This window comes from Thalassophryne amazonica, chromosome 17 (assembly GCF_902500255.1).
Source record: "Thalassophryne amazonica chromosome 17, fThaAma1.1, whole genome shotgun sequence".
In the NCBI taxonomy this organism is placed as follows: domain Eukaryota; kingdom Metazoa; phylum Chordata; class Actinopteri; order Batrachoidiformes; family Batrachoididae; genus Thalassophryne; species Thalassophryne amazonica.
This window is the reverse complement of record NC_047119.1, coordinates 18,374,537-18,402,493: the sequence shown is the minus strand read 5'-3', so window position 1 is coordinate 18,402,493 and position 27,957 is coordinate 18,374,537. Positions and strand designations below refer to the sequence as shown.

The 27,957-nt window shown below is 41.9% G+C and overlaps 2 protein-coding genes and 1 long non-coding RNA gene across 4 annotated transcripts in view; 2 read left to right on the top strand and 1 right to left on the bottom strand.

Moving 5' to 3' along the window:
• Positions 1-10,329, top strand: part of plpp1a (phospholipid phosphatase 1a) — a 33,756-nt gene extending 23,427 nt beyond the window's left edge. For both annotated transcript variants that reach the window (XM_034191933.1, XM_034191930.1), the window contains exons 3-6: positions 2,611-2,891; positions 6,501-6,558; positions 9,478-9,654; positions 9,776-10,329. In XM_034191933.1, coding sequence (XP_034047824.1) covers positions 2,611-2,891; positions 6,501-6,558; positions 9,478-9,654; positions 9,776-9,895 — 636 coding nt within the window. In that variant the 3' untranslated portion in view covers positions 9,896-10,329. The remainder of the gene's footprint in view (positions 1-2,610; positions 2,892-6,500; positions 6,559-9,477; positions 9,655-9,775) is intronic.
• Positions 10,330-11,791: 1,462 nt separating this feature from the next.
• LOC117529606 lies at positions 11,792-14,598 on the top strand. The gene is made up of 2 exons (XR_004566047.1): positions 11,792-12,235; positions 13,762-14,598. It is a non-coding gene; the product is annotated as an uncharacterized LOC117529606 (long non-coding RNA).
• Positions 14,416-27,957, bottom strand: part of mtrex (Mtr4 exosome RNA helicase) — a 44,109-nt gene continuing 30,567 nt past the window's right edge. Inside the window, exons 17-27 of the mRNA XM_034192437.1 lie at positions 26,068-26,240; positions 25,907-25,975; positions 25,686-25,811; positions 25,495-25,605; positions 25,210-25,398; positions 21,875-22,038; positions 21,572-21,677; positions 16,502-16,558; positions 16,241-16,403; positions 14,710-14,814; positions 14,416-14,547 (exon numbers count right to left, since the gene is read on the bottom strand). Of these exons, the coding sequence (XP_034048328.1) occupies positions 14,495-14,547; positions 14,710-14,814; positions 16,241-16,403; positions 16,502-16,558; positions 21,572-21,677; positions 21,875-22,038; positions 25,210-25,398; positions 25,495-25,605; positions 25,686-25,811; positions 25,907-25,975; positions 26,068-26,240 (1,316 nt within the window). The 3' untranslated portion in view covers positions 14,416-14,494. The remainder of the gene's footprint in view (positions 14,548-14,709; positions 14,815-16,240; positions 16,404-16,501; positions 16,559-21,571; positions 21,678-21,874; positions 22,039-25,209; positions 25,399-25,494; positions 25,606-25,685; positions 25,812-25,906; positions 25,976-26,067; positions 26,241-27,957) is intronic.

Genomic DNA, 27,957 nt, shown 5'->3' with positions numbered 1-27,957 from the left:
TGTGTTAGATCCAAAGTAGACACATTTAGTTGGAAAGGATGAGATTAGGATTTTTCTTTATTTACTGTATTTCAGGCTCTGATGTCATACATTTCACTTGTCATATTTTTGAACTTACAGTCCTGGTCAGAATTATTATCACCCCTGTATTTTCAGCACAGGATTTAGAATTTGTCAAGAAATGAATTCATATGATCAACAACAACCATAAAATGCATTCATGCAGTGAATTTAAAAAATTGGACATAATAAAATGCACCTGTGACAGCTGTTTGCACATTATGATGGATGACGAATTTAAAGCAAATTAATTCCTACAGCCAGTTGTGTTTAGATAAATCAGGGGGAAGGACACACGAATGCCTCCAGGTCACGGAGTATATCTTACACTTTATTTGTATCAGTGATTAAGAATCCGTACAGTAAATCTGTCCAAAGTAGGCATTTCTCAAAATCAGACTGAAAGAAGGAGACTAATGAGGGAAGCCACCAAGGCATACATCACATCTCAGAAGGAGTTATAGGCTTCTGTGAATGTGACTGGAAAAACTGTCCAAATTTTATCTGTTGCTTCTGCAGTTACACAGGGTCTTACTGGAGCAGAACAGAGACAACATTGTTCCAAAAAACAAAACAAAAAAAAACCTTATTTCTAGGCTTTAGCTTGCTGTAGATTTAATTTCATCTCTTCTTTTTAACAAAGCGCTTCTCTGTTCTGCTCCATGATGCAACAGATAAACATGTAGTTTCACCCGTCACATCTGAAGGAGTTCAGTCTTGTCTTGGTGGCTTACCTCATATAGTCTTCTTGTGTGGTCATGCAGTTTCTTTAGAACAGTCTATTCCAGACAGATTTAACATACGGCGTTCTTTGTATTTCTAAGTGACTGACAAAAACGAAATCCACATTCTACACTCAACAAAAATATAAATGCAACACTTTTGGTTTTGCTCCCATTTTGTACGAGATGAACTCAAAGATCTAAAACTTTTTCCACATACACAATATCACCATTTCCCTCAAATATTGTTCACAAACCAGTCTAAATCTGTGATAGTGAGCACTTCTCCTTTGCTGAGATAATCCATCCCACCTCACAGGTGTGCCATGTCAAGATGCTGATTAGACACCATGATTAGTGCACAGGTGTGCCTTAGACTGCCCACAATAAAAGGCCACTCTGAAAGGTGCAGTTTTGTTTTATTGGGGGGGGATACCAGTCAGTATCTGGTGTGACCACCATTTGCCTCATGCAGTGCAACACATCTCCCTCGCATAGAGTTGATCAGGTTGTCAGGTTGTGGCCTGTGGAATGTTGGTCCACTCCTCTTCAATGGCTGTGCGAAGTTGCTGGATATTGGCAGGAACTGGTACACGCTGTCATATACGCCGGTCCAGAGCATCCCAAACATGCTCAATGGGTGACATGTCCGGTGAGTATGCAAGAACTGGGACATTTTCAGCTTCCAAGAATTGTGTACAGATCCTTGCAACATGGGGCCGTGCATTATCCTGCTGCAACATGAGGTGATGTTCTTGGATGTATGGCACAACAATGGGCCTCAGGATCTCGTCACGGTATCTCTGTGCATTCAAAATGCCATCAATAAAATGCACCTGTGTTCTTCGTACATAACAGACGCCTGCCCATACCATAACCCCACCGCCACCATGGGCCACGCGATCCACAACATTGACATCAGAAAACCGCTCACCCACACGACGCCACACACGCTGTCTGCCATCTGCCCTGAACAGTGTGAACCAGGATTCATCCATGAAGAGAACACCTCTACGACGTGCCAAACGCCAGCGAATGTGAGCATTTGCCCACTCAAGTCGGTTGCGACGACGAACTGGAGTCAGGTCGAGACCCCGATGAGGACGACGAGCATGCAGATGAGCTTCCCTGAGACGGTTTCTGACAGTTTGTGCAGAAATTCTTTGGTTATGCAAACCGATTGTTTCAGCAGCTGTCCGAGTGGCTGGTCTCAGACGATCTTGGAGGTGAACATGCTGGATGTGGAGGTCCTGGGCTGGTGTGGTTGCACGTGGTCTGCGGTTGTGAGGCTGGTTGGATGTACTGCCAAATTCTCTGAAACGCCTTTGGAGACGGCTTATGGTAGAGAAATTAACATTCAATACACGAGCAACAGCTCTGGTTGACATTCCTGCTGTCAGCATGCCAACTGCACGCTCCCTCAAATCTTGCGACATCTGTGGCATTGTGCTGTGTGATAAAATTGCACCTTTCAGAGTGGCCTTTTATTGTGGGCAGTCTAAGGCACACCTGTGCACTAATCATGGTGTCTAATCAGCATCTTGGTATGGCACACCTGTGAGGTGGGATGGATTATCTCAGCAAAGGAGAAGTGCTCACTATCACAGATTTAGACTGGTTTGTGAACAATATTTGAGGGAAATGGTGATATTGTGTATGTGGAAAAAGTTTTAGATCTTTGAGTTCATCTCATACAAAATGGGAGCAAAACCAAAAGTGTTGCATTTATATTTTTGTTGAGTGTAAAAAGTTTTTAAAATCAGGGTTGTCAAACGTTCTGACCTGGATTGGATCTCTGACTCTCAGTTTTGGTCCTTTCCTCCTCCAGATGATTTTTGGCGAGTGCATTTCAGTTTATCTACAGCGCATCGGGTCAAAGTCCTCTTTTGGCAGCTATGTCGCCCGCGTTTACAAAGCCGTGGGTACCTTCCTGTTCGGCGCGGCGATGAGCCAGTCTTTGACTGACATCGCCAAGTATTCTATCGGCCGCCTCAGGCCGCACTTTCTGGATGTGTGCAAACCTGACTGGAAGCAAATCAACTGTTCAACAGGAAATTATATCGAAGACTTCACCTGCACTGGAGATGCAACAATGGTCAACGAGGGCAGGTAAACATCAACACTGTCAAACGCTTTCACTGTTTACACTTCATGCTTACATTGATCGTCAGTCAAACAGCAGTTTAGTTCTGTTTGAAAGGAAGTCCTCATTTATTGAAGTACATCTGCTAGTACCACCATGGTATTCAAGTGGCTGAATATTGAATATGAATATTGGCAGTTGTGTATAATTAATGGAAACCAAGTTTTATTACCTCTGCCAACAAAGTTGGAGGAGGTTGTTTTTGTCTGTTTGGTTGTGAACAGCCTGGAGCCCACAATTTGTAATATATCGTTATGACATTTTTACTGAAGATTCATATCCTCATAGGCAAAAACTGATTCAGTTTTCAAGGTCAAAGTCACTAAAGCTCTCGGAAAATTACAAAAATCCCTATAACATTGAACGAATTTTCAAAAATTCATAACTGTCAAAAAAAGATCAACTTTCTTTAATATTTGAGGGCATTGTGTGGTCATTTAAATTTAACATTGAAAACCCCATTTAATATATACTGTATGTTGCATTATATCTTAAATGTCTTCTAATCACGCTCATATTTGAAACTGAGGTGGAGACTGGCACTCACTATCACCTGACACCATTTGATCTGGATCTGATCCTGATTGTGGATTTTGTGGACATTTGAATTTAATGTTGAAAAGCCCATTTGATGTACATTTTGCATTATATCTCAATCAGAAGTGTCTCAGTCACTCTCAATTGTGACCATGAGGTGCAAACTGTCACTCTCACTGAATAGACCCAATTTGATCCACATCTGAGCCATATTGCGGATTTAGTGGATATTTGATTTTAACATTGAAAAACCCTTTTGAGCTATATTTTGTATTATATTTTAGCTTATGAAAAGCCACTTCTAACAGGACTTTGACCTTGAAATTTTTTTCCAGTGTAAAAATTTGTGGAATTGAAAACTGGTGTTGGTGGAGGTTTGCGCAATACAAGTGCAGTGCTCTAGTTTTCCTTGTGGCTGATTGATATATTGGATATGAAGAACAGCCAGCTACTCTTGGTCTTGTTACCAAAGTGGGCGGTCCTTAGAGGTCTGTGGTGAAACCTGATGCACCTGATGATGAACTTGGGGAAATATTCTGGTTGGCAAATTAACAAGACTCAATCAGAAAGAGGCCTTGTCTGTACATGTTTACAAAATTATGCAATCCAGATTGTGAACCAGGACAGATTCTATTCAAGCTACTGGTGATAGTGGTGTGTCAAATCTGAAATCTGCTGGAAAGAACCTTTTTAAAATCAACAAAATGTAGAATCTGGAAAATGGATTTTGAAATGTAGAAGATTCAGGACCTGCCTCAAAATGTCCTTAAATCATCCCAGACAGAGGCAGTTTCTCCCCCCCCAAAAAAAAAAAAAAAATTAAAAATCAGTCCTTTACATTTTGAGTTATTGTCAAATAGGGCGATTAGTTAACTTCTGTCAGTTAGCAGGAGTCATAAAAACACCCTGTATGTCCTTCAAAAACTTAATCACTGTTGATGATGAGATAACGCACTACATTCAGCACTTTCCAGCTCCAGGGATTACGTGAGCACAGATAAGATCAGAACTCAAGATTTAGTCCTTTGGTGTACAGAAGAGCGGTGACGGGACCGTTTTGAATGTCCACTTTTCTTTGTGGTCTGGACGTGAACACTGAAGACGTTGGCTCAAAAACACGTCTGTAAAGCAACATTAGCTGTTGTAGTGCGCCATCTGAGCTGTGACGCCTGCGATCGAAGTTACACTGATAATATGATCGTCACTCCTTTATTGGAACGCTACACCTAAAGATCGGCGATAAAGCAGGGGAGGAGCCAGGCAGGGCGGCACCCACTGTCCACTCGGTGTCACTAGTGTAGTACTTCAAGCTGTTCTTGAGCAAGTGTTCTGAAGTTGTGTTTCAAAGTTTTCAAAGCACTGAACCATCTTCTGAAGCACGTGTCTATAGTAAACTTAAAAAAAAAAAAATGCAAATTTTGTCTGAAACAAGTGTTTTGGTTACTGTTTGAATTTTTCAAAAAGTGAATAATTTTTGCTTTTGGTTAATTTACTTTTAAGACAAAGAATTGTCTGAAGCAGCTGGTTTGTTTAGCATTCCAGCGCATTCTGAAACAGTGAATTGATTTCTGAAGCATTTGCTTCATTTGTTTCAAAGAATCTGAAAAGATTCAGAAAGCCTTGCATCAGCTGTAACTGTGTCGAACACAGCGAGAGAGGTTGAAATCTTAACTCCACCCCGTAGCTACGCATGTGTTTCAGAGGACTGTTTTGGAGCCCCAGAGCTGAAACGAAACATGCTTCTCTTTCTTTTAGGTTATTTGCTGGGGAATGGTTCACTGTTGGTAAGATTTGCTGGACAGCGAGCTCTGCAGTCCACGTTTAATGAAATATGGCACAACAAACCGAGCATTTATAAGCACACTGCTGAGTGAAGCATCATGTGAACTGATGAGAGAGAATGTGCTTCAATGATTCATTCCCATCACCTCTTGTGTGTTTGGGTCACTGTGCACGTCAGAGCTGTTTCCTGTAACACAAGCCCCCACATTTGTGCTGTTGGGGCCGTCTGAGGGAAAACACGCACAACAGCATTTTTTTAAGTATTTAATGGAAAAGAAAAAGTTATTTTATCAGAAGCTTCATGTTGTAGCTTTAACCTGATCTTGATTAAATGATTCATTTGACTCTTATCTGGAAGAACAATTTCTCAAACCACTTGGTTCTGAGAAATGTCCCAGATTTTTAGGTGAGGTTTGGACTCTGCTGAGCAGGAATCCAGATAACCGGCTGAACCTTTTTTGGTTCTGGTGCACACAGCTGATGCTGCGTTCAAGACCAAACTCGGAAAAATCCAAGTTGGAAACTTCCTGGTCCAAAAACTGTGCCTTCACTGGACCAACTCTGAAAAGAATGTGGACATCCACAGCAACATTTGTGCACCTTGCTGTGTTTACAAAAAACACATAAGTATTACATCGGACTGTTGTGGATTAGAAAATGAGCATTTCTGCTCAGTGTGAAACTAAACTGCTGGAAACTTCACTAATGTAAATACATCACATGGAAAAAGATAAATGAGAGCACTGAATTTCCACCGGAGATTTAAAAAAACAAGACACAAAAAGTCCAACACAACCACACGCAAAGAATTGTTTGAGCTCATGATTCCCCACCTGGCGTCACATCATGAACGCAGCAGGATCCTGAAATGCAAATGTTTCATTCAGCTGGGATTTTCCCATGATGCCCCAGTGTATACTAATAACACACTGCATGCACGGTTGTGGTTATTCATGACACAGAACGGTGCCATTACCGTTGACACGTGAAAGGAAAACTGGGCTGACTTCCTGCGCCGCGGGATGCCTCCTCTCACAGTAACAAAGCCTCATCATTAAACTTCGTCACATAAGGGCGTGGTCACCATGCAGTGATGTGTGTGTGTGTGGGGGGTCCGAGCAACATAAGCGCACAATTAAACCAGACATTTTTGCGTAAGACTCCCCCGTGCGTCACGGTTTGTAAATCCATGAAGTGCATAGCAAAGCGCTGAGTAACGCTTTTTGTTTTGTTTTCTTTTCTCCTTCTTGTTGCAGGCTGTCCTTCTACTCGGGCCACTCCTCTTTTTCCATGTACTGCATGCTCTTCCTGGCTGTAAGTACCAAACTCACTGACGTATTAATCTGCAGTGATGAGTGTGTGCTTTGACAGTGAGGTCAAAGGTCAGTGTGACACCACAACACTGCCCTGAGAAACGTTTCAGATTTTAACACCAATGAGCGTATCCCGTAAAAGCTGCAGCGTCTCTTTGTTTCCCGCCGCGGCCCTGATAAGCTTACACGCTGCTGATTCATGCAGCGCCTGCAGATATAAATAGAAGCACAAGCAAAGTCCTGACACCAAGGTAAAACTCCCCACAGAACCTGGGAGCTCAGTTCAGAGGAGATTTCTCTGCAGAGCGGTCGGTGAACCCTGCACTTACTTTTCCTCCAGTAATTAACATGTCAGAGCTGGAGATTTGCTCTGGTCCCACAGAAACCACAGCTGTACCGTTTTCATTATAAACACAGTCAAGTGATTATGCAACAATGAAGGTGAAACTAAGCTAACGCTCTTGCGTCATAATCTTCAGAGCCCCCCCCCCCCCGGTGGGATTAGTGCGACATTGTTTCCCCTGCATGCCTGATTTGCTGGATTATTAACAGGATTAGCAAACAAGCGGTGGTGGATTTAGTGGCTGGGGGCCGAGGATTTGGAAATAAAAGATGAATTGACAAATGAGCAGCGTGCAATTTCAAAGCCACACAGGCAGGCCCAAAAGTATTCAGACAGTGATTTTGCCACTTCCACCACTGCACTTATTCTTGTTAAGAGTGCACTGCTCCCTGTAGTGCAGTGGATAAGTGGAAAAAAAAAATCTTTCAAATGGTGGTGCAAGCACCAAATCTGGCACAACTACACCTTAGACATTACCCTCTTGAAAAGGCTGGGTGTCAAGTTGAATTTTCAATAGGCAGCCAGGTAGGGGTCAATTGAAGAATTACACAGGGGTCAAAATTTAAAATGCTCCGTTCATATTGACAATTATACCATATTATTTAAAAAGATTAATCCAGGTTTTGAGTATATTTCTTATTGCATCTGCTGTTGATGCTACAAACTCAAAACTGTTATCTTCAAACTGCTTTTTTAGCAATCCTGTGAATCACTAAATTAGTCTTTAGTTGTATAACCAGTTTTTCATGATTTCTTCACATCTGCGAAGCATTAATTTTGTCGGTTTGGAACCATGATTTTGCTCGTTTACTAGTGTGCTTGGGGTCATTGTCTTGTTGAAACACCCATTTCAAGGGCATGTCCTCTTCAGCATAAGGCAACATGACCTCTTCAAGTATTTTGACATATCCAAACTGATCCATGATACCTGGTATGCGATATATAGGCCCAACACCATAGTAGGAGAAACATGCCCATATCACGATGCTTGCACCACCATGCTTCACTGTCTTCACTGTGAACTGTGGCTTGAATTCAGAGTTTGGGGGTCGTCTCACAAACTGTCTGCAGCCCTTGGACCCAAACAGAACAATTTTACTCTCATCAGTCCACAAAATATTCCTCCATTTCTCTTTAAGCCAGTTGATGTGTTCTTTGGCAAATTGTAACCTCTTCTGCACGTCTTTTATTTAACAGAGGGACTTTGCAGGGGATTCTTGCAAATAAATTAGCTTCACACAGGCGTCTTCTAACTGTCACAGCACTTACAGGTAACTCCAGACTGTCTTTGATCATCCTGGAGCTGATCAATGGGTGAGCCTTTGCCATTCTGGTTATTCTTCTATCCATTTTGATGGCTGTTTTCCGTTTTCTTCCACGCGTCTTTTTTTTTTTGTGTCCATTTTAAAGCATTGGAGATCATTGTAGATGAACAGCCTATAATTTTTTGCACCTGCGTATAGGTTTTCCCCTCTCCAGTCAACCTTTTAATCAAACTACGCTGTTCTTCTGAACAGTGTCTTGAACGTCCCATTTTCCTCAGGCTTTTAAAGAGAAAAACATGTTCAACAGGTGCTGGCTTCATACTTAAATAGGGGACACCTGATTCACACCTGTTTGTTCCACAAAATTGACAAACTCACTGACTGAATGCCACACTACTATTATTGTGAACACCCCCTTTTCTACCTTTTTTTTACTAATAGCCCAATTTCATAGCCTTAAGAGTGTGCATATCATGAATGCTTGGTCTTGTTGGATTTGTGAGAATCTACTGCATCTACTGGTACCTTGTTTCCCATGTAACAATAAGAAATATACTCAAAACCTGTATTAATCTTTTTAGTCACATAGCACTACTATTATTCTGAACACTACTGTAGATGCAGCGACGTGTGACACAAACACTATTTTGGATCATTATCAATCACATTTTGGCCAAGATGACTAGACTGGATATCAGGAGAATCAAATAAATCTGTTGCACATCTGTTATATTGTCTGCTGTGTCAGTTTTCCATTAGAGGCATAGAATATTTGTTTGAGGCGATGAAGTTAGTAAAGGTCATCCATACAAATGCATTTAACATATTAGTTGTTTTCAGATGGGGGAAACTATCAGATTGGTTGCAGAAGATACTGAAGGTTCTAGTCTTGGTGTCCTACCATCGTTAACTATTGTCTGCCCCTCAAGTTTTGAAGATTTATTCACACAAATTTGTACTTATTGCATGACTTTATGAAACTGATGCAAAGTGACCACATTAGAGAGTATAAATGTGATCCTGTTGCTTTCATGTCACCATTAATAATTGGAAGCATGCTGTGCAGAAAATGGGAGTCACAAAAAAAAAAAGAAAAAAAAAGTTTAAATTCCATCTGAGGACCAGAACACAAGGAAACACCAAAACAGTTCAGGAAAACAATGCGACAGTGTCAGTCATCTGCAGAATGCTAAAACTCATTCTGTAGGAATGTTGCAGCGAAGTGGAACACTGACTCGTTATAAGTCACAGGCGGTGACGATGTACTCCTACCAGAGTCTGCGTGTCTTAAAAGGTCCTGTTTGTTTCTCAGCTTTACCTGCAGGCTAGATTCCAGACTGAATGGGCACGGCTGCTCAGACCCACAATCCAGTTTTTCCTGATTGCTGCATCGGTATACACAGGATTATCCCGGGTGTCGGATTATAAACATCACTGGAGTGACGTGTTGACAGGACTGCTGCAGGGTGCCATCATGGCTCTCCTGGTGGTGAGTGCCGTTTCTCTGCATCTCCAGTAAAGCAGCACTCTTATGAACGTGACTTATTGAACACATCACTAAACCTCTCGCTGTAATTTTTCCACATTTTTCCCCGCTCTGTGTTCCGCAGGTCTTCTTTGTATCAGACTTTTTCAAGAAACTTGTGGATTCCCGTCAAGAGGTGGACGTGCCTCACATGGCCCTCCAGGAGACCTCCACAAACAGAAACCACTCTGACAATGCCAGCTAAGCTAACGGACCCGCACGGGTCCCTTGGCTCTGTGCGAGCGCACACTCAGCTACCTAGCCTTTCATCTAACAAACAACGCCCCCTTTAATCACCCCGCATGGATTTACAGCGTGGAGCTTTCTTGTAAAGACACTTCATCATTCTTTATTCCTCAAGTAAAGCGCACAAGTCGGCACTAATGTTCTCATCAACTATGTAGGAAGCTACACCTCAGCCTGGTTTGCATTTGGCATCTCCTCCACGCGTTCACTTTCTTGGAGAAACACGGCCAGATGAGTTCAAACCCGTCTATAAGCGGCCGATACGGATGAGGCTAGGAGCTTTAGGATAAGAACCGCACCACGTCTCTGCTGTGGGACGTTTGACTGCATGCACCGACTAAAAGGGCCCGACCACTGCTGGGGGGAGAGACGAGCTTCAGAAACCTGTGAATATAGCCCGGCTGTGTGATTTACAACATCTTTTAGACGCCGCTTCATCAAGCCTAGATCATAACTTTTCTTGAGGTTGTGCCTTAAATCCCACATTCAAGGACTGACTACCCAAAGGAAAACTGAGACAGTGCTGAAGCCTTACAGGCTGGTTTTTACTTCACACAGATACAGATTTTACTCAGGCTGCAACAGACTGTTCGTACGGCTGTGTTCTAATGTGACGACAGCGCACAAATCCTGTGCTTCACCGGAACAATTGGCAGCGTTGTAGTGGAATCCTCTATGGAAATTAACCAGAAATGGAAGAAATTCCAGCACTTTTTCCCGAGTCTTACGCCAGTTACTCATTTTAGTTTTTCTGTCCCTCTCAAACCAACACATACAGGAAAATAAAAATGAAAAATTCAATAGGGCTGAATTAGTGCATTAACTTAATGTTTCCAGCTCTGTGTTCATTTTGGACATAACATGTTCCCTCCCTTTTTTTTATTAATGTAGCAAATTAACGAACAGTGCAGCCTGTACTTATCATTACTTACCCTGACACAAGCATGTCTTTAATTCACACAGTAGCACGGACGTCGTTGTGATGATCCCACCCGCTGTGATCCCAGCTTGACGCCATTCTTTGTTCTACCAGCTGCCACACGCTCTGCGCTGTCTATAAAATAATTTTGTGTTGGATTGATCATTTTCTCTGCAAATTGGCTGTTTATAAATCACTTCCTGAATCACAGAGGACCGCTCCAGCTTCAGCCGTTCACGCATGAATGTGCCTAACAAGCTGCAGAAAGCATTTTGAGCTATCTTAAAGGGTAATTATTTGTCATGTTTACATTGTCATGGCTTGGTAAAACAGTTGTGTGTTCTTCCCTTCTTGTGTGCAACTGTTAAAGTATGTTTGAGATTTAACCTCTTGTTATAATTGCTCAGAGGAGCTGCGCTGATGCAATCCGCTTACGTCACCACTCGCTCTGTTCACTTCTTTACTCCACTTGACGCGCTGCATGTCCTGTTGGCGATTAGATCGCGCCATGTAGCATGACATTTATGCGTGAAAGATTTTTTTTTTTTTAACATTTCAAAATTCTCTGTGCGCTATAGCATGCACAGGTGCCCCTCTCACGTTCTTTTTGCTCCCGTTAGATGACTTCATTCTACAGCACAACACAGGTCCTGCTAGTGCGTGAATCAAAGGCATGCTCATGTCAGGGGGCCTTAAACCTACAGTAGTGTTCAGAATAATAGTAGTGCTATGTGACTAAAAAGATTAATCCAGGTTTTGAGTATATTTCTTATTGTTACATGGGAAACAAGGTACCAGCAGATTCAGTAGATTCTCACAAATCCAACAAGCCCAAGCATTCATGATATGCACACTCTTAAGGCTAAGAAATTGGGCTATTAGTAACAACAAAAAAAGTAGAAAAGGGGTGAACACTACTGTATGTAAATGGACTGCATTTATACAGCGCTTTTCCATCTGCATCAGACGCTCAAACGCTTTACAATTATGCCTCACATTCACCCCGATGTCAGGGTGCTGCCATACAAGGCGCTCACTACACACCGGGAGCAATAGGGGATCAATGCATTTCAAAATAAGTCACTGTGCACACGTCCTTTTTGTTGGCATGGTCTTTAAGAACTAGGTCTGAGTGAAATGCAGACAGGTTTGAATCTTTCGGATGGTCAAAGAACTCAATGTTTCAGCCACAACAGATATAAGCGTAGACATCAGTGGTCTGTTAAGGGTCTTCATGTACTTTTGCTTTAAGAGGATCACGCTTGAACTTCGTCCACACTGTCTCTATAATGGCCGGCGGTACTGCTCCATTTCATCCTTACATTTTCAGAAAACTGACAAATACAGAAAAAATGTACACAGAGTGAGGACTCGGATACAGTGAGGAAAATAAATATTTGAACACCCTGTGGTTTTGCAAGTTCTCCCACTTAGAATTCATGGAGGGGTCTGAAATTTTCGTCTTAGGTGCATGTCCACTGAGAGACAATCAAAAAAAAAAAAAAAAAAATCCGGAAATCACAATGTATGTTTTTTTACTGCTGCAAATAAGTATTTGAACACCTACCAACCAGCAAGAATTCTGGCTCACACAGACCTGTTAATTTTTCTTTAAGAAGCCCTCTTATTCTGCACTCTTTACCTGTATTAACTGCACCTGTTTGAACTTGTTACCTGTATAAAAGACACCTGTTCACACAATCAATCACACTCCAACCTGTCCACCATAGCCAAGACCAAAGAGCTGTCTCAGAACACCAGGGACAAAACTGTAGACCTGCACAAGGCTGGGATGGACTACAGGACAACAGGCAAGCAGCTTGGTAGAAGACAACAACTGTTATGATTATTTATTAGAAAGTGTAAGAAAAACAAGATGACTGTTAATCTCCCTCGGTCTGGGATTCTCACTCTGTGGGGTAAGGATGATTCAGAGAAAGCACCGAACTACATAGGAGGACCTGGTCAATGACCTGAAGAGAGCTGGGACCACAGTCACAAAGACATGATGCTGTCATGGTTTAAAATCCTGCAAGGCAGCAAGGTCCCAATGCTCAAGCGAGCACATGTCCAGGCCCGTCTGAAGTTCACCAGTGAGCATCTGGATGATCCAGAGGAGGCATGGGAGAAGGTCATGTGGTCAGATGAGACCAGAATAGAGCTTTTTGGAATCAGCTCTACTTACCATGTTTAGAGGATGAGAACAACCCCAAGAAAACCATCCCAACCATGAAGCATGGGGGTGGAAACATCATACTCTGGAGGTGCTCTTCTGCAAAGGGGACAGAATGACTGCACTGTATTGAAGGGCAGATGGATGGGGTCATGTATTGTGAGATTTTGCTAAACAACCTCCTTCCCTCAGTAAGAGCATTGAAGATGGGTCATGGCTGGGTCTTCCAACATGACATTGACCCCAAACACACAGCCAGGGCAACTAAGGAGGGGCTCCGTAAGAAGCATTTCAAGGTCCTGGAGTGGCCTGGCTAGTCTCCAGACCTGAACTCAATAGGAAATCTTTGGAGCGAGCTGAAACTCCAAACCTGAAAGATTTGGAGAAGATCTGTATGGAGGAGTGGACCAAAATCCCTGCTGCAGTGTGTGAAAACCTGGTGAAAAACTACAGGAAATGTTTAACCTCTGTAATTGCAAACAAAGGCTACTGTACCAAATATTAACATTGATTTTCACAGGTGTTCAAATACTTATTTGCAGCAGTAACATACAAATAAATAAAAAAAAAAAAAAAAAAAAATCATACATTGTGATTAAGATTTTTTTTTTTAGATTATGTCTCTCACAGTGGACATGCACCTAAGATGAAAATTTCAGACCCCTCCATGATTTCCAAGTGGGAGAACTTGCAAAATCGCAGGATGTTCAAATACTTATTTTCCTCACTGTAGTTGCCTGTATTCCGTGTTAAGGTCGAACATGAGAAACGGGTGTTGTATAACCCACGCAGAGTGCGTCTAAAATGTCCCTTCAGTGCACAATCGAACCAATCATTGCAGAAAATTAGCTGTTGCGTTCAGGCACTCAAAGATGGATCGAGGGGTCTTTAGATAACACTATGAATGAACCTTAAGAGAAACGATTGCAAATCTGGTGGTTTTCACCGTCTGCTTTAGCCACATTTGCCACTGCTCTCGAGGCACATCTGTGTGGAGTAAAAACCAGCTTTAAAGCTGATCCTAGATCAGAGATGAACCGACAGCCAAGACCAGTGAAATCACATCCTACAACAATGGAATTGTCAAGAATGTTATTCGTGTTTGAGTGCTGAAGTGGTCTGGTTTTAGTCCCATGTTGCCTTTGATGGACTGCTAATGCTGCTATCCCCATGTTTTTAAAAGCAAATTATTAACATCACATTATGTGTACAAGTGAAAAGACGATTTACTTTTGTATAATCTGTATGTAAGAAAAAATAAAACCATACAGACTCTGAATGAAAATATTACAAATATGTACAAAAAGTTCAAAACAACACAGACTGGTCAAAACAATACGTTCCTAAACAGAACATACAAAACAATTTAAATCAATTTAAGCTGCCTGCTCAACAAAACACTATGAAAACAGACTGACTACAGTCCAGACGAGCCTTTTTCCTCCCAGTCCTGCAGATTTAAGTCCTCACAGGTACAGACTGGCAGCGAAGACGATGTCTCTCTTAATTTTTGTTATTGCTGCAGAAAACAGAATGACAATCTGATCATATCTGGAACTTTTGTGACAGAAGGAAAAAAAAAAAGTTTAAATGTAAAAGAATCAAGAACACATGCTGCCTTTAAATACACTTTTTTTTTTCTTCTGTCACAGAGTGCAGTCACATAAATTGTGAATCCTACCTTCGGCAAACTTGTTCTCGAGCTCCGTGTTGCCGATGGCTTTGGCCGCAGAACACATTTGCCTTAACACCTCCTCCAGGCGCCGCATGCAGCGAATGATGCTCCCTGTAAAAACACGGGGAAAAACAAAACAAAATCACTTAGCGTGTGTGTGTGGACACTGAATAACATACACCTGCAAAATCTGGAATATTTTTATTATACAACATCCAGGAGGTGTGGTAGTTTTCTTCAAATTTTGGATTTTAGCATTCACGTTAAAATAGACTTCAAAGTATGTGAAGTGAATAATTTAAAACAATTTCTCAGTCGCACAAGCAGGAATGAAAGCTTTTCAGTCTTGCTTTCAACAGCTCAGATCATTGAGTAAAACTGAGGATTAAGAAAACAAGAGAACGCTCTGCATTAAGCACCTTGTAAATGGCTGCACACGATGGTGAGGACACCAAACGTGGTAAGTGACTGTAAAGCCTGTTGCACCTTTTCAGACCAGTTCTGAAGTCAAGTCATACACTACGTGATGATAACATGGTACTACTGGATCTCAAATGCATGAACACAACGGGGTAGGAATTGTGGCTGAGAAGGAGCGTGTTTCCATATGTGGTCCCTGCAGACCTCCGGTATCACAGATAGGGGAAAAAAGAAATCAGACACAGGCGCTGTGTTTTAGCACTCAAAATGCTACTGCTTATGCACGCCACAATGTGCTCCCACAGTTTCACTGAATTACCACATTTGTTTAATTTCTATACCCATAGTACACATCTCTGCCAGGTGCTGTGGCAAACTGAGTACGCACAAAGTTGACACAGCAAATAAGACACTGCGTGACAGACATTACTGTATGTTTATGTGGATGGCAACAAACAGAAATACATTTATTGAATTTATTGAGCACAGCAGATTTGTGTGTGCTCACACAGATAGATGTGCACCAACACCTCAGACCAGCCTTTTCTGAGGAGGAATGAAAGTCTCAGTACTGCCAATAACAATTTATCACATGTGCATGAATGAGTTTGCTGAATGTACACATTACAATTTCAAGTGCTATACAAACGATTCATTTCCTCCATATGGGCACTCTGGCACGCTGTGAGTGTGTCCTGACCACCCTTGTGAGAACCTTAGGAATCTGGTCCTTTCTGAGTGTGCAGCTATTTCTTAATTTTTCTTTTGGCTGCTCCCATTCAGGGTTTCAACAGAAACATCTGTCTCCACTAAACAAGTTATGGTGCACTTTGGCTACAGGGAAATGTGTCATTACATTTGACTCGCATGCAAATGTGTAATGTGCATGTTTGTCTACCTATGGGTGCCTGTACACTCCTGGGAATACACACGCCTCTGTACAGATCATCGTGCAACATGTATCATGTTGTAACCCAAGAAATACCATCATATAGCTGAAGTTTTGGACATGTTCAAACTGTAACATGGACTCAAAATGAGTCATCATCCTGTAGTGTGGGACTGGCTTTCATGAATCCAACAAAGACTTGTTTGTTTGTTTAAATGAAAGCTGCACCTTCAAACACGTCAGTCATCTTGCAGATCTGAGCAAACGTGGCACCGTTAGCCCAGGCGTAGACCACATCCATCAGGTGAGGTTTAAACTGGTTTAGATAAGTCTCCTCGTCCACCTCCACCTTTGCATCTGCAGATACCTTGGCAATGCGCTTTGCACACTCCTGAATACAACAAGACCAGTGCACAGTTTCCTCAAAATCCAGACTAGAAGTGTGAGACAGTTTTTTTTTTTTTTTTTTTCCCCCCCATGGAACTTTACCTGCATTTGCCTCAGAGGTGCAGCGAGCTGTTCTGTCAGTTTTGGCATCTCATTGGCCTGGAAAGCAAAAGCAAATTACACAATAAAAGTGAATGTTAACTTGTGGTTAATATTCCAGCCAAACTTGGCTTAAATCTTTTAGATCAGTATTGGGGGGAATGTTTTCAAAGCAATAACTGTTTAGAAAAGGGTGCTCAAAGAGTGCAGCACTCACACCTAACATGCGTGACACAGGGTCACACAAACTGTTTAGTGATTCAGTGATCCCACTGTGGGGATATCCACTGTGGCAGCTCATCAGAGACATTTCCAAACAATTTTACAAATACAGTGAAGACAGACAGCAGCATAAATCCAACGTGCACCAGGAAAACAAAAATAACCCTTCTTCTTTTGAGTTTATTGGCGGTTTGCAAGTCAACACTGTGCATTACCGCCACCTACTGTTTGAATGCGGAGCATTAATGGACTCTAACTTGCGCTATCAAAAATAACCCAGAAATGTCCACTACGTAAGTAAAAACGCAGATTTCTGGAAGACGTTCATCACTGTACATATTAGCATTTCACAAGCACTGAACCCACATTAATCCCCTCCCCAAGATTAAACTGTTTTGACTTTGGCTGACCCTGAAAATGTCCTATAGGTGTAGTTCCAACTCTGGACACAGACAGTGTGACACTGAAAACAGATGAACAACATACAAACACGGTGGATAATTCATTCTAAATATAAAGGAGGCAAGGCGGGCAATGTGACGACGTAAGTGATGAACACTGTGCTGGTTTTACTGAGCAGAGAAATGAACAATACTTCATCAGAAAGTTTTCCAATTAACTCCAGATCCAATCAGGCCTTTAACACTGAGTACTGGGGCCAGTATAAGGCCAGATATCTATGCTTTAAAATATTAAGTAATTAAGTATTTTGTACACTGCAGTTATACACATTTAGAGTCCAGTGCAAGGGGCTGTGCATGACGGCTGGAATATGGTACTCAAATAACCACAGTGTTGGTTTTATTAGTGCTGCATTAATTTGTTCTCTGATGCACATTCATAAGGTCAGAGGCTGGAACTCTGAGCATGTAAGTCAAACAAACCTGCCTCACATGGGGAGTGTGACGTGGTTTAGATTAACTCTTCAACCCCCCCAATCAAAAAAAGGAACCCCCACTGTGGCCAATTTTCAAGCAAGAGTTATCCACTGCCGCTGTAGTCAGCAGTCCTACATTAACACTTGTCTGTTACCGACTTAGGAAGACGATACAAAACACATTCACACAAACTAAACCTAAATCTTAAAACAACTGACATAAGACTCTATCAGTGGTACAGAAAACAGATGGTCATTGTCAAGACACGTTTAACCAGTGTTCTAAGGTGGTACCTTATGACTTGCTGTGTAGTTAAGTGTATTAATGGACCACCTAAGAAGTCGAGGCTGCAGCATTTCTGCTGAGTGAAATATTTAAATTTGTGTGTTACCACAGATACAAGACAACTCGGCCCGGTGCTCCAGGTGTGAACCAGGGCTAACGCTATCCCTAACCCAACCCTAATCTAAGCGTAGTTCTCTTGTTACCGTTAGCACAGGTTAGTGCTAATTAGTAGGTAGCTTTGTAACAGTAGATCCACTGAGGCAATATTCCAGTAATTCTTAATACTGGAATATTGCCATTCCATCTTACCTAGATGCCTCAGATGGATTGGAAGTGCAACTTTTGTCTGTGCACTATCCCATGGGTGTACTGCCAGCTGCTAGATGGTTAGCAAACTAGCAAATGCAAGGAGAAACATGATGCCTACCATGTGTGCATATTTTCGACAAAAAATACAACAGTACAGGAAAGAAAAAACAGAATTAACCAATAGATAGAATGTGTGGCTGTGGATAGGGGCAAAATGTTTCATCTGTTCTACAAATTAGTGATGGCTTGGTCTGCACGATATGGCTAATAAAATTTGAACTATTAGAGAAAAAATTACTCATAACCATCCCAAAGACATATCGTTATCTTTGGCTGCTTTCAGTGATGCCGGTATTTGGTTAGACTCTTTCTCTCTGATTGTTCTGAGTTATTTTCATTAGTTACTTCCTTCAAACCATCAACATGTCTATTAGACCCCATTCCTACCAGGCTGCTCAAGGAAGCCCTACCATTAATTAATGCTTCGATCTTAAATATGATCAATCTATCTTTATTAGTTGGCTATGTACCACAGGCTTTTAAGGTGGCAGTAATTAAACCATTACTTAAAAAGCCATCACTTGACCCAGCTTGGCCAATCTCCAACCTTCCTTTTCTCTCAAAAATTCTTGAAAGGGTAGTTGTAAAACAGCTAACTGATCATTTGCAGAGGAATGGTCTATTTGAAGAGTTTCAGTCAGGTTTTAGAATTCATCATAGTACAGAAACAGCATTAGTGAAGGTTACAAATGATCATCTTTTGGCCTCAGACAGTGGACTCATCTCTGTGCTTGTCCTGTTAGACCTCAGTGCTGCTTTTGATACTGTTGACCATAAAATTTTATTACAGAGATTAGAGCATGCCATAGGTATTAAAGGCACTGCGCTGCGGTGGTTTGAATCATATTTATCTAATAGATTACAATTTGTTCATGTAAATGGGGAGTCGTCTTCACAGACTAAGGTTAATTATGGAGTTCCACAAGGTTCTGTGCTAGGACCAATTTTATTCACTTTATACATGCTTCCCTTAGGCTGTATTATTAGACAGCATTGCTTAAATTTTCATTGTTACGCAGATGATACCCAGCTTTATCTATCCATGAAGCCAGAGGACACACACCAATTAGCTAAACTGCAGGATTGTCTTACAGACATAAAGACATGGATGACCTCTAATTTCCTGCTTTTAAACTCAGATAAAACTGAAGTTATTGTACTTGGCCCCACAAATCTTAGAAACATGGTGTCTAACCAGATCCTTACTCTGGATGGCATTACCCTGACCTCTAGTAATAATGTGAGAAATCTTGGAGTCATTTTTGATCAGGATATGTCCTTCAATGCGCATATTAAGCAAATATGTAGGACTGCTTTTTTGCATTTGTGCAATATCTCTAAAATTAGAAAGGTCTTGTCTCAGAGTGATGCTGAAAAACTAATTCATGCATTTATTTCCTCTAGGCTGGACTATTGTAATTCATTATTATCAGGTTGTCCTAAAAGTTCCCTGAAAAGCCTTCAGTTAATTCAAAATGCTGCAGCTAGAGTACTAACAGGGACTAGAAGGAGAGAGCATATCTCACCCATATTGGCCTCTCTTCATTGGCTTCCTGTTAATTCTAGAATAGAATTTAAAATTCTTCTTTTTACTTAAGGTTTTGAATAATCAGGTCCCATCTTATCTTAGGGACCTCATAGTACCATATCACCCCAATAGAGCGCTTCGCTCTCAGACTGCAGGCTTACTTGTAGTTCCTAGGGTTTGTAAGAGTAGAATGGGAGGCAGAGCCTTCAGCTTTCAGGCTCCTCTCCTGTGGAACCAGCTCCCAATTCGGATCAGGGAGACAGACACCCTCTCTACTTTTAAGATTAGGCTTAAAACTTTCCTTTTTGCTAAAGCTTATAGTTAGGGCTGGATCAGGTGACCCTGAACCATCCCTTAGTTATGCTGCTATAGACTTAGACTGATGGGGGGGTTCCAATGATGCACTGAGTGTTTCTTACTCTTTTTGCTCTGTATGCACCACTCTGCATTTAATCATTAGTGACGGATCTCTGCTCCCCTCCACAGCATGTCTTTTTCCTGGTTCTCTCCCCTCAGCCCCAACCAGTCCCAGCAGAAGACTGCCCCTTCCTGAGCCTGGTTCTGCTGGAGGTTTCTTCCTGTTAAAAGGGAGTTTTTCCTTCCCACTGTCGCCAAGTGCTTGCTCACAGGGGGTCGTTTTGACCGTTGGGGTTTTTCCGTAATTATTGTATGGCTTTGCCTTACAATATAAGGCGCCTTGGGGCAACTGTTTGTTGTGATTTGGCACTATATAAATAAAATTGATTTGAAAACCACCACCCAGCCAGTACACATAGGTGTAAATGGACTGCATTTATATAGCGCTTTTTCATCTGGATCAGAAGCTCAAGTGCTTTACAATGATGCCTCGCATTCACCCATTCACACACACTGATGTCAGGGTGTTGCCATACAAGGTGCTCACTACACACCGGGAGCAACTAGGGGATTAAGGACCTTACCCAAGGGCTATTAGTGGTTTTCCAGCCTGGCTGGGTTAATCAAATATTAGCCTTTTAGCCTTAGCTTGTATGGTAACTGCAAGAATGGGGGAAGGAGGGTATTCAGGCTTCATACGTCCCGCCAAAGCCACAGTGGTCTTGTCCACACTCTACCCCTTTATGAGTTGGCCAGGAGTTAAGCACAGTCAGGTGTTGCTAAGATGGCGACATTTAGAGCAGCTCTATTTGAGCGCCAAATGTGGTCTTTCAGAAAACCTGTGTGTGAGATCATGTAGGGCATGTCCATTATATACAGTAGCGGTCCAAAGTTTGTACACACATCCTCATTCACTTGAATGGGAAAGTGTGTCTAAAGGTTTGACTGGTAGTATATATATACAGTGTGTGGTCGTGAAGAGCCTGAGGTGCGACTGGCAGCAGCTGCTCTTTAATGACAGACAACAGCTGTGACACTAAACTGGTCCTCCGCTGGCATTCAAAATGACAGCTGATGGTCTGACAGAACAAATGCTTAAGATTTTAATAATAAAAACAGCAGAGGAACCACAGAGACAACCGAGACGGGTCACTGCAATTAGGACCACAGTCAGGAAGATATTTGTTCTGTTCAGAGGATGTGCTGACTAAGAGCCAAAGAAAAGGTTTATGAAGCTATCTGATGCCGGGCTGCCTCACTGGGGCTTCATTAGGTAACACAAACACACATCAGATTTCAGCTTTTGTTTGTGTAGTCCTCGAGAAGACGCCAACAACGCTTTTGCAGAGGATGAAGTGTTTATCTCCGGGCTGAGAAGAGGCTTTATGGGGAGAATTAGACAAAATGTGCGTGTGCATGTGTGCGTGAACGTACATTCTCCTGAAAGACGAAGCAGGACAGCAGGGCAGTGGCCTGTTCAACTGTCAGGTCGTTGAAGAGGCCGTGGAACATCATCTCAGTCAACAGCAGCTCGTCAGCACTAGAAAGATTGTGCACAGAAGCTTACTTAAAAATCGCACGTTCTATTGAAATCGGAGGGTTTAGTGGAAGCGGATAAAGACACGGAGTCATCCAGACGGCACAGCAGGACTCACTCTTCATTTTACCCAAAACATTTGCACCAACAACCAACAGAAAAACAAAAGCTGCGCAAGCTGCTAGCTGGCTGATGCTAACCTGCTGATTTCACAGGCGACGCGCCCCTTCATCTCGATGACGTCAGAGGGGCTGGCAAAGCCGAGGCGTCGCAGCACTCTTTTGCGGCACTTCAGCTTGTCCATCTGCAAAACGGTACGCGCCTTCTTCAGCTCTTGTTTAGCTGCGCGGACATCTGCCTGAATCTGACACACAAAAACCACACATGCGTGATGTGAGGATGCGTTTCCACTGTGATAACAACAGACGGCTGCAGTCAAAATGTTACATTAGACGCCATCATTTACTGTCAGATGTGTTCATTATCGCCTTTAATCTGTACAACACTGCCAAAAAATAAAAATACTGCACCTGCTGGTATGCTTTGATAAAGATTACTGAACGTAGACCCTGATTAATGACTTGATTCCTGATCAGTTAACTTTGACCCCGACTGCTAACAACTGATTTAAACTTTGAATTTTGAATCTGGTTTCTGACTGTCTAACCAGGACATGAAAGATCAAAGGCAGGATCAAGATCTAAGTGATCAAGCTCAGAAAGAAAATGGAAATGATCAAACCAAAGGTCTAAACCAACCAGGATTACAGATTAAAAATCAAAGTCAGGCTCAAGATCAAAGTGATCATGTTAAAATAGAAAAATGTGGTAATTTTAAAAAGCTCAGGTATTTTGGGGACAAAGTTGGCAACCAGTCTTATCTGTCAATTTGGGTGTGCTGAATTGACATACATGACAAACTCTATCTGACCTCTATTGCCCTCTAGAGGTCACTGAATTTTGTGACCCTAAGCGCTCAGTTTCAAAACCCAGTGTCTCAGCTTCATAAGCAATGAAATGCACTGAAGTGTTGAATAAACTTTTAAATGGTCTTCTTTTAACAATTCTAGGGTGCAGAGTTCAAATTTTTCATTTGAAGAACTCTATCTGACCTCTGGTGACCTGTAGAGGTCATTGACCTTTACGATCAAAAACAGCAAACTGAAGACAGTTTCTTGCCTTCATAAAGCTATTACATATGCACTAAAATTATATTTAAGCTGGAAAATAGTTTCATGGTGTGAATTTTGGGTATTTAAACCTCTCAACTGCAAAAATCTGTATGACCTCTGGCGATCTTTCGAAGTAACTGACCTTCCAGTTTATGTTTAGTTCCCATTATTTTTTATGCATCTTCTTTTCAAAAGCTCTTTCGTTTTTATCACATTTTCATGAAGCTCAAATTCTGATACCACAAAATCTTCATCTTTCACTGAAGCCATGATTATCTTAGCCCTGTTGAGCACAAAACACATATCTGAGTTATAATTAATTATGCAGCTATCTGAACATACCACAGTAAACCAAGACCTAAAAATATCAATCCATCGAGGACTAATTAACAGACATGAAAACCACCTTTTAAACCTGTTGTTTCTGAATTTATGCAGCACCCCGTGGTGTGGCTGAGCTTGACCTAATTTTAGTTGACCTAAATGGGGAGACCAGCCACTGCTAGTGTAGACTCTGCAACAGAGAGACCACATGGATGCTCCAAGATACACTGAAACATTGTGCCTATGACGTGGAGGCCTTTATTTGGTTTTCAAAGCCGGCTCATGCACCCCAAACAGTGCCAGGTCCTCTCTATTTGCTCAGGCTGTTCCTCTGCAGACATTACCTCCAAGCCAGGATGCCTTGTCATTTCATATCAAGAGGGCACTCTATCAAGCAGCTGTATGGCGCAAATCAACAAAGACCTGCACTACCTCCACTGGAAAATGGGTTGGCAAATTGAGAAAGATGCTTTTTGCCAGTTTTCACTTCTTTTCCTTATGTGCCGCAGACTGTTATCAATCTACATGCGGCTGCACCACACACTGTCTAAGGAAGAAGTGCAACTGCAAGAAACTCAAGCTGCAGTGTGCTGCCACGTCTTTGCCAGAGTAGGATAGCCATTTTGTAAAAAAAAAAAAAAAAAAAATCTTAAATGTGGTGTTCATCATACAGAGTTAGCACAAGCACTTGAGAAATTCAGATTTTTAAGCTGATGCAGTAATATAGAGGCCATTCACATCTCAGTTTAAGAGCACAGCGCATGCTTTATTGGAGTATTGCGCATATGCAAAGTTCAAAGGCATCTAAAGGATAAAGGAGTTTGACATGTGGAAGATTTGAATTCAGCATCTCCAGATTGGCAAAATAAGACCAATTTTCAACTTCATCCATATCAGTGCAATGAACTGCTTTATGAAGGAAATAAACTCTTTTCAGTTTGCCGTTTTTGGTTGTAAAGGCCAATGACTTCTGGTGGTCACCAGAGGTCAGATAGACTTCTTCAAATGAAAAATTTCAATTCAGCACCCTAGAATTGACGAAAGGCGGCCATTTCTTAAGTTTATTCATCATGTCAGTGTATTTTATTGCTTATGAAGCTGAGAAACTGGGTTCAGATGAGGCGGTTAGGGTCACAAAGTTCAATGACCTCTGGAGGTCATTAGAAGGCAGATAGAGTTTGTCATGTGGCAGATTTGAATTTAGCAGACCCAAACTGACAAAATATGACAGGCTGCCAACTTTGTCCCAAAAATGCCTGAAGGCGTCATAATTCTAGATTTCAGCACCAGTGTAAAAGCATGATCTATGGAACCAGGATCAGAGATTAAAGCTCAAAGGCAGGAACAAGATCAAAGGCCACATTTCCAGGAACCTCCGTTACTAGAGGTCTCTACTGACAGGACACACAGGACATCTGAAAGCTAACAGCTAACATAGAACAACATGTGACAAAAACCCCTAAAATCAGACAAGACTTATTATGTAGGTCTGTCACTGCAGACAAGAACAGTGCGGGTAGGTTACGGGTTTTCTTTGCCACAGATGAGCTCATCCATTCTGCAGTGTGACTGCAGTGCACGTTGAGATGACCTAGTACAGCCCTAGCACTGAAAACAAATACCAATTATACTAATGTTAAAGGGTCCTTGATTCAGACACAATAAACCTAACAGCCTCACAAGCTCTTAGAATAAGAAATATCTTAAATCTGATATTTTATTGACATCAGAGCTTTTTAGACCACAGTCTAATCCAGCGGGGAGGGGCCCTGCTGACCTATGCTTAAAGGCGACGCCGTGTTTGAATAACGGGCTGAGCTTTCTTCCTGTGTTTGTAATGGCATACGTGACTACAGTTGACCTCCCTACAAAACGCACACAATGGAAGGTCACCGATTGTTATCCAAGAACACGCAGCCAATTCAAATGAATAGGAAAGACAAAAATAATTTCTATTTTAGCTGCATCAGAACTCTATTCTGTGATAAAGTGGTTTTGTCTCGAGAGGGCTTGACATTTAACTTTCACAGAAATTCTCACCAGAGCTTTCTTCTCACACAGAGAATAGACCGCCTCCAGCTTGGGGTCACTATGCAGTGGGTGGGAGTACATGCGGTGCTCGAAAGCCTCAACCTTCTGAATGACCTTCTTCAGTCCAGGGTCTTTGATGCCCATGTCATCTATGGGGTCCAGCAAAGGAACACCATCAGGGAAACGTTTCTGCACTTCCTGAGGCACAAACAAAGATTAGAGAGGAAGAAAATAATTATCTCTTAATGTGTGCCAGTTTCAACAGCAAAACAACCGAATGGAACCATTTCCAACCTGTATAGACTTGAGCATCAGCTGCCTGTTGTCATAAGGCCTCAGGTCTTTGGGTATGTAAAGACGAACCGAGCTGATGGAAGTGAGGAGATGCAGCATCACTGGGACCACCTGGTTTATAAAAACGAAAGTGACACCAGCTACAAACACTGTTCAATCTGCAGAACTTTGTATGCGCTTGTTGCACCCACCTGCATCTCTCCCGTCTCTCCGGGAGCAGCAGGTTTAGCCGCCTCAGTCGCAGAGTCTTTTACACTCTCCTTACTACAGTGAACCAAAACCTCCACCACGTACAGCGGCTCAGAATCCGCAACAGACTAAATGTTGGTAAAACACATTAGTCACTCCCACATGGCAGCAGTTTCACAATGATGGATTATTTCAAAACACAAAACTAAAGCGCCTAATTCACCTTCACATTAGTCTTCTTGCAAAAGTTTACAACCACACCCCAGCCAAAGTCTGCATCTTCATTTTTTACCTGTGGGACCAAAGAGAAGAAAACCTTGAGGTGATACCTGAGCATAAATTAGTGCTGTTCTGTTGTCACACTGTGACAGTTTAAAGCTTTACCCTGACAAGGCGTCCGGGCTGCAAGAAGGGCAAACAGTATTTGGGTTTGTGTATGAACTCTTGGATTTCTTTGCCCAGTTTTGCCAGCTGCTGCCTGATTTTAAAGTAAGTGAGCGCGCTGTCTTCATTGGGAATCTCAATGGCATTGTACTGCTCATCCAACTTCTTGATTTCTAAACAAAAGAAAACACATACACACACAAAAACAGAAGCTGACATGAATTTTGTATCAACAGGAAACAAGTTCAGTTTTACAATTACAACAGCAACAATCTGAAGGTGTGAAGCAAAAATTCTTTCAGGGGAATATGAAGCACAATCCAATCTGCAGGCCGGTGCTGTGCAGAACTGTCTGCTTATTAGACATCTGAAATTCTGACTCACAAGTCATAAATTTATGATTCAGATCATGACTCTCTCGACAGTCACAAACCAGCAGTGTTGTGCTAGGTTAGTGCCTGAGGTTGGTCATGCACACCAGCGCAGCGTGATATTCCATCACTGCAGTAACGGTGGAAATGCGTGTGACTTATTTACACATGCATTACAATTTTCTGGGAAACTCCCCGTATTAAAGCTGAAACTCGACACTTTAAGCACATCTTGATGGTTTGACTTCCACTCCATGGTGGTGGTTGTGCACAGAGGTGAAAACTACAAAAATGGTGTCCCTGTCGAAATGCTTAAATGTCATGTTCTCCATGACAGGTATGAACCACCAATGGTGCAGTGAATGAATGGATGCAAAAAATAGTGCACAACTGAGCAGAACCATGGCAATACAGGGACTGAACTGACGGGGCCGACACAGAGAAACAATACTGGAGGCAGATGAGAAGAACATATACACCCCCAGCAGCGTATTTGTGTTCACACCCAACAGACTGAATAAAGTAGTGTCATTTATTGTCTGTGCCTCATCCGTCACTGTTGCCTGCTTTTTGAAAGTACACAGATGGAAGACACAATGTCTGCTAATATATTACTGTGATATCACTCTTACGGCCCTGTCACACATTGACGATTTAGCCAGCGTATACCAACCATATTAAAAACGATGTCATGCATCTAATAAATTATGCTGCTGTCACACCTTGCCGATTTATCCAGCGTATGCTGACAGCCCTGTTTCCACCGAGTGGTTCGAGTCGGTACTGCACAGTGTAGTGCAGGTCAGAACGGTTAAGTCTGGCTTGGTTACTCTTTTGTTTGGCAGATGGAACACTTAAATATTGATAAGCACGTCATCCAGTGCACGTACAGTGTTGCGCGGCATCTCTTCTCCACATGGAGGCAAAGAGTTAATTCAGCATTATTTTATTTTAGTCTTGATGGATCATAGGATGTATTTCATCATGTGCAGACCGTTGAGTCGACTGATGGCTGTAGTAAACGCTGCTGTGAATGAATGATGCGCTGCGACTTGTTAAACTTTTAAGCACCAGTCACGGTCTGATTGGTCTCCCCCCCGATAGATAAAGTATTTTCAGACATCGTTTTCTAAAACCAGGCTGTGATGATGAATCTGACTGAAATGAACAGGTAAGATTAAGACTTCCTATTTACTCCGTGTGTGAATGTTTTAAATATTAAAGCCAGTCTGTTTGTATGAGGACTGCAAACTTTCAGCCAATCATTGGACAGCATTAATTTTAATAAATTTAATTAATAAATTTCAACTTATGAGTGTATTACAAGAAACATGCGTCAACAATTGCATAACTTACCTACAACTTAAGTCTCGCATGTGCGGGACGTATGAGTCATACACTGGCATATGTTGAAAATTTTAAGCATTTTTCCGTATATCAGTGTGCTTCAAGGTGTTATTAACTTGGGGCCTTTAAGAGAATCCATTAACACTGCCCACGTACACAAGTACAATTTATT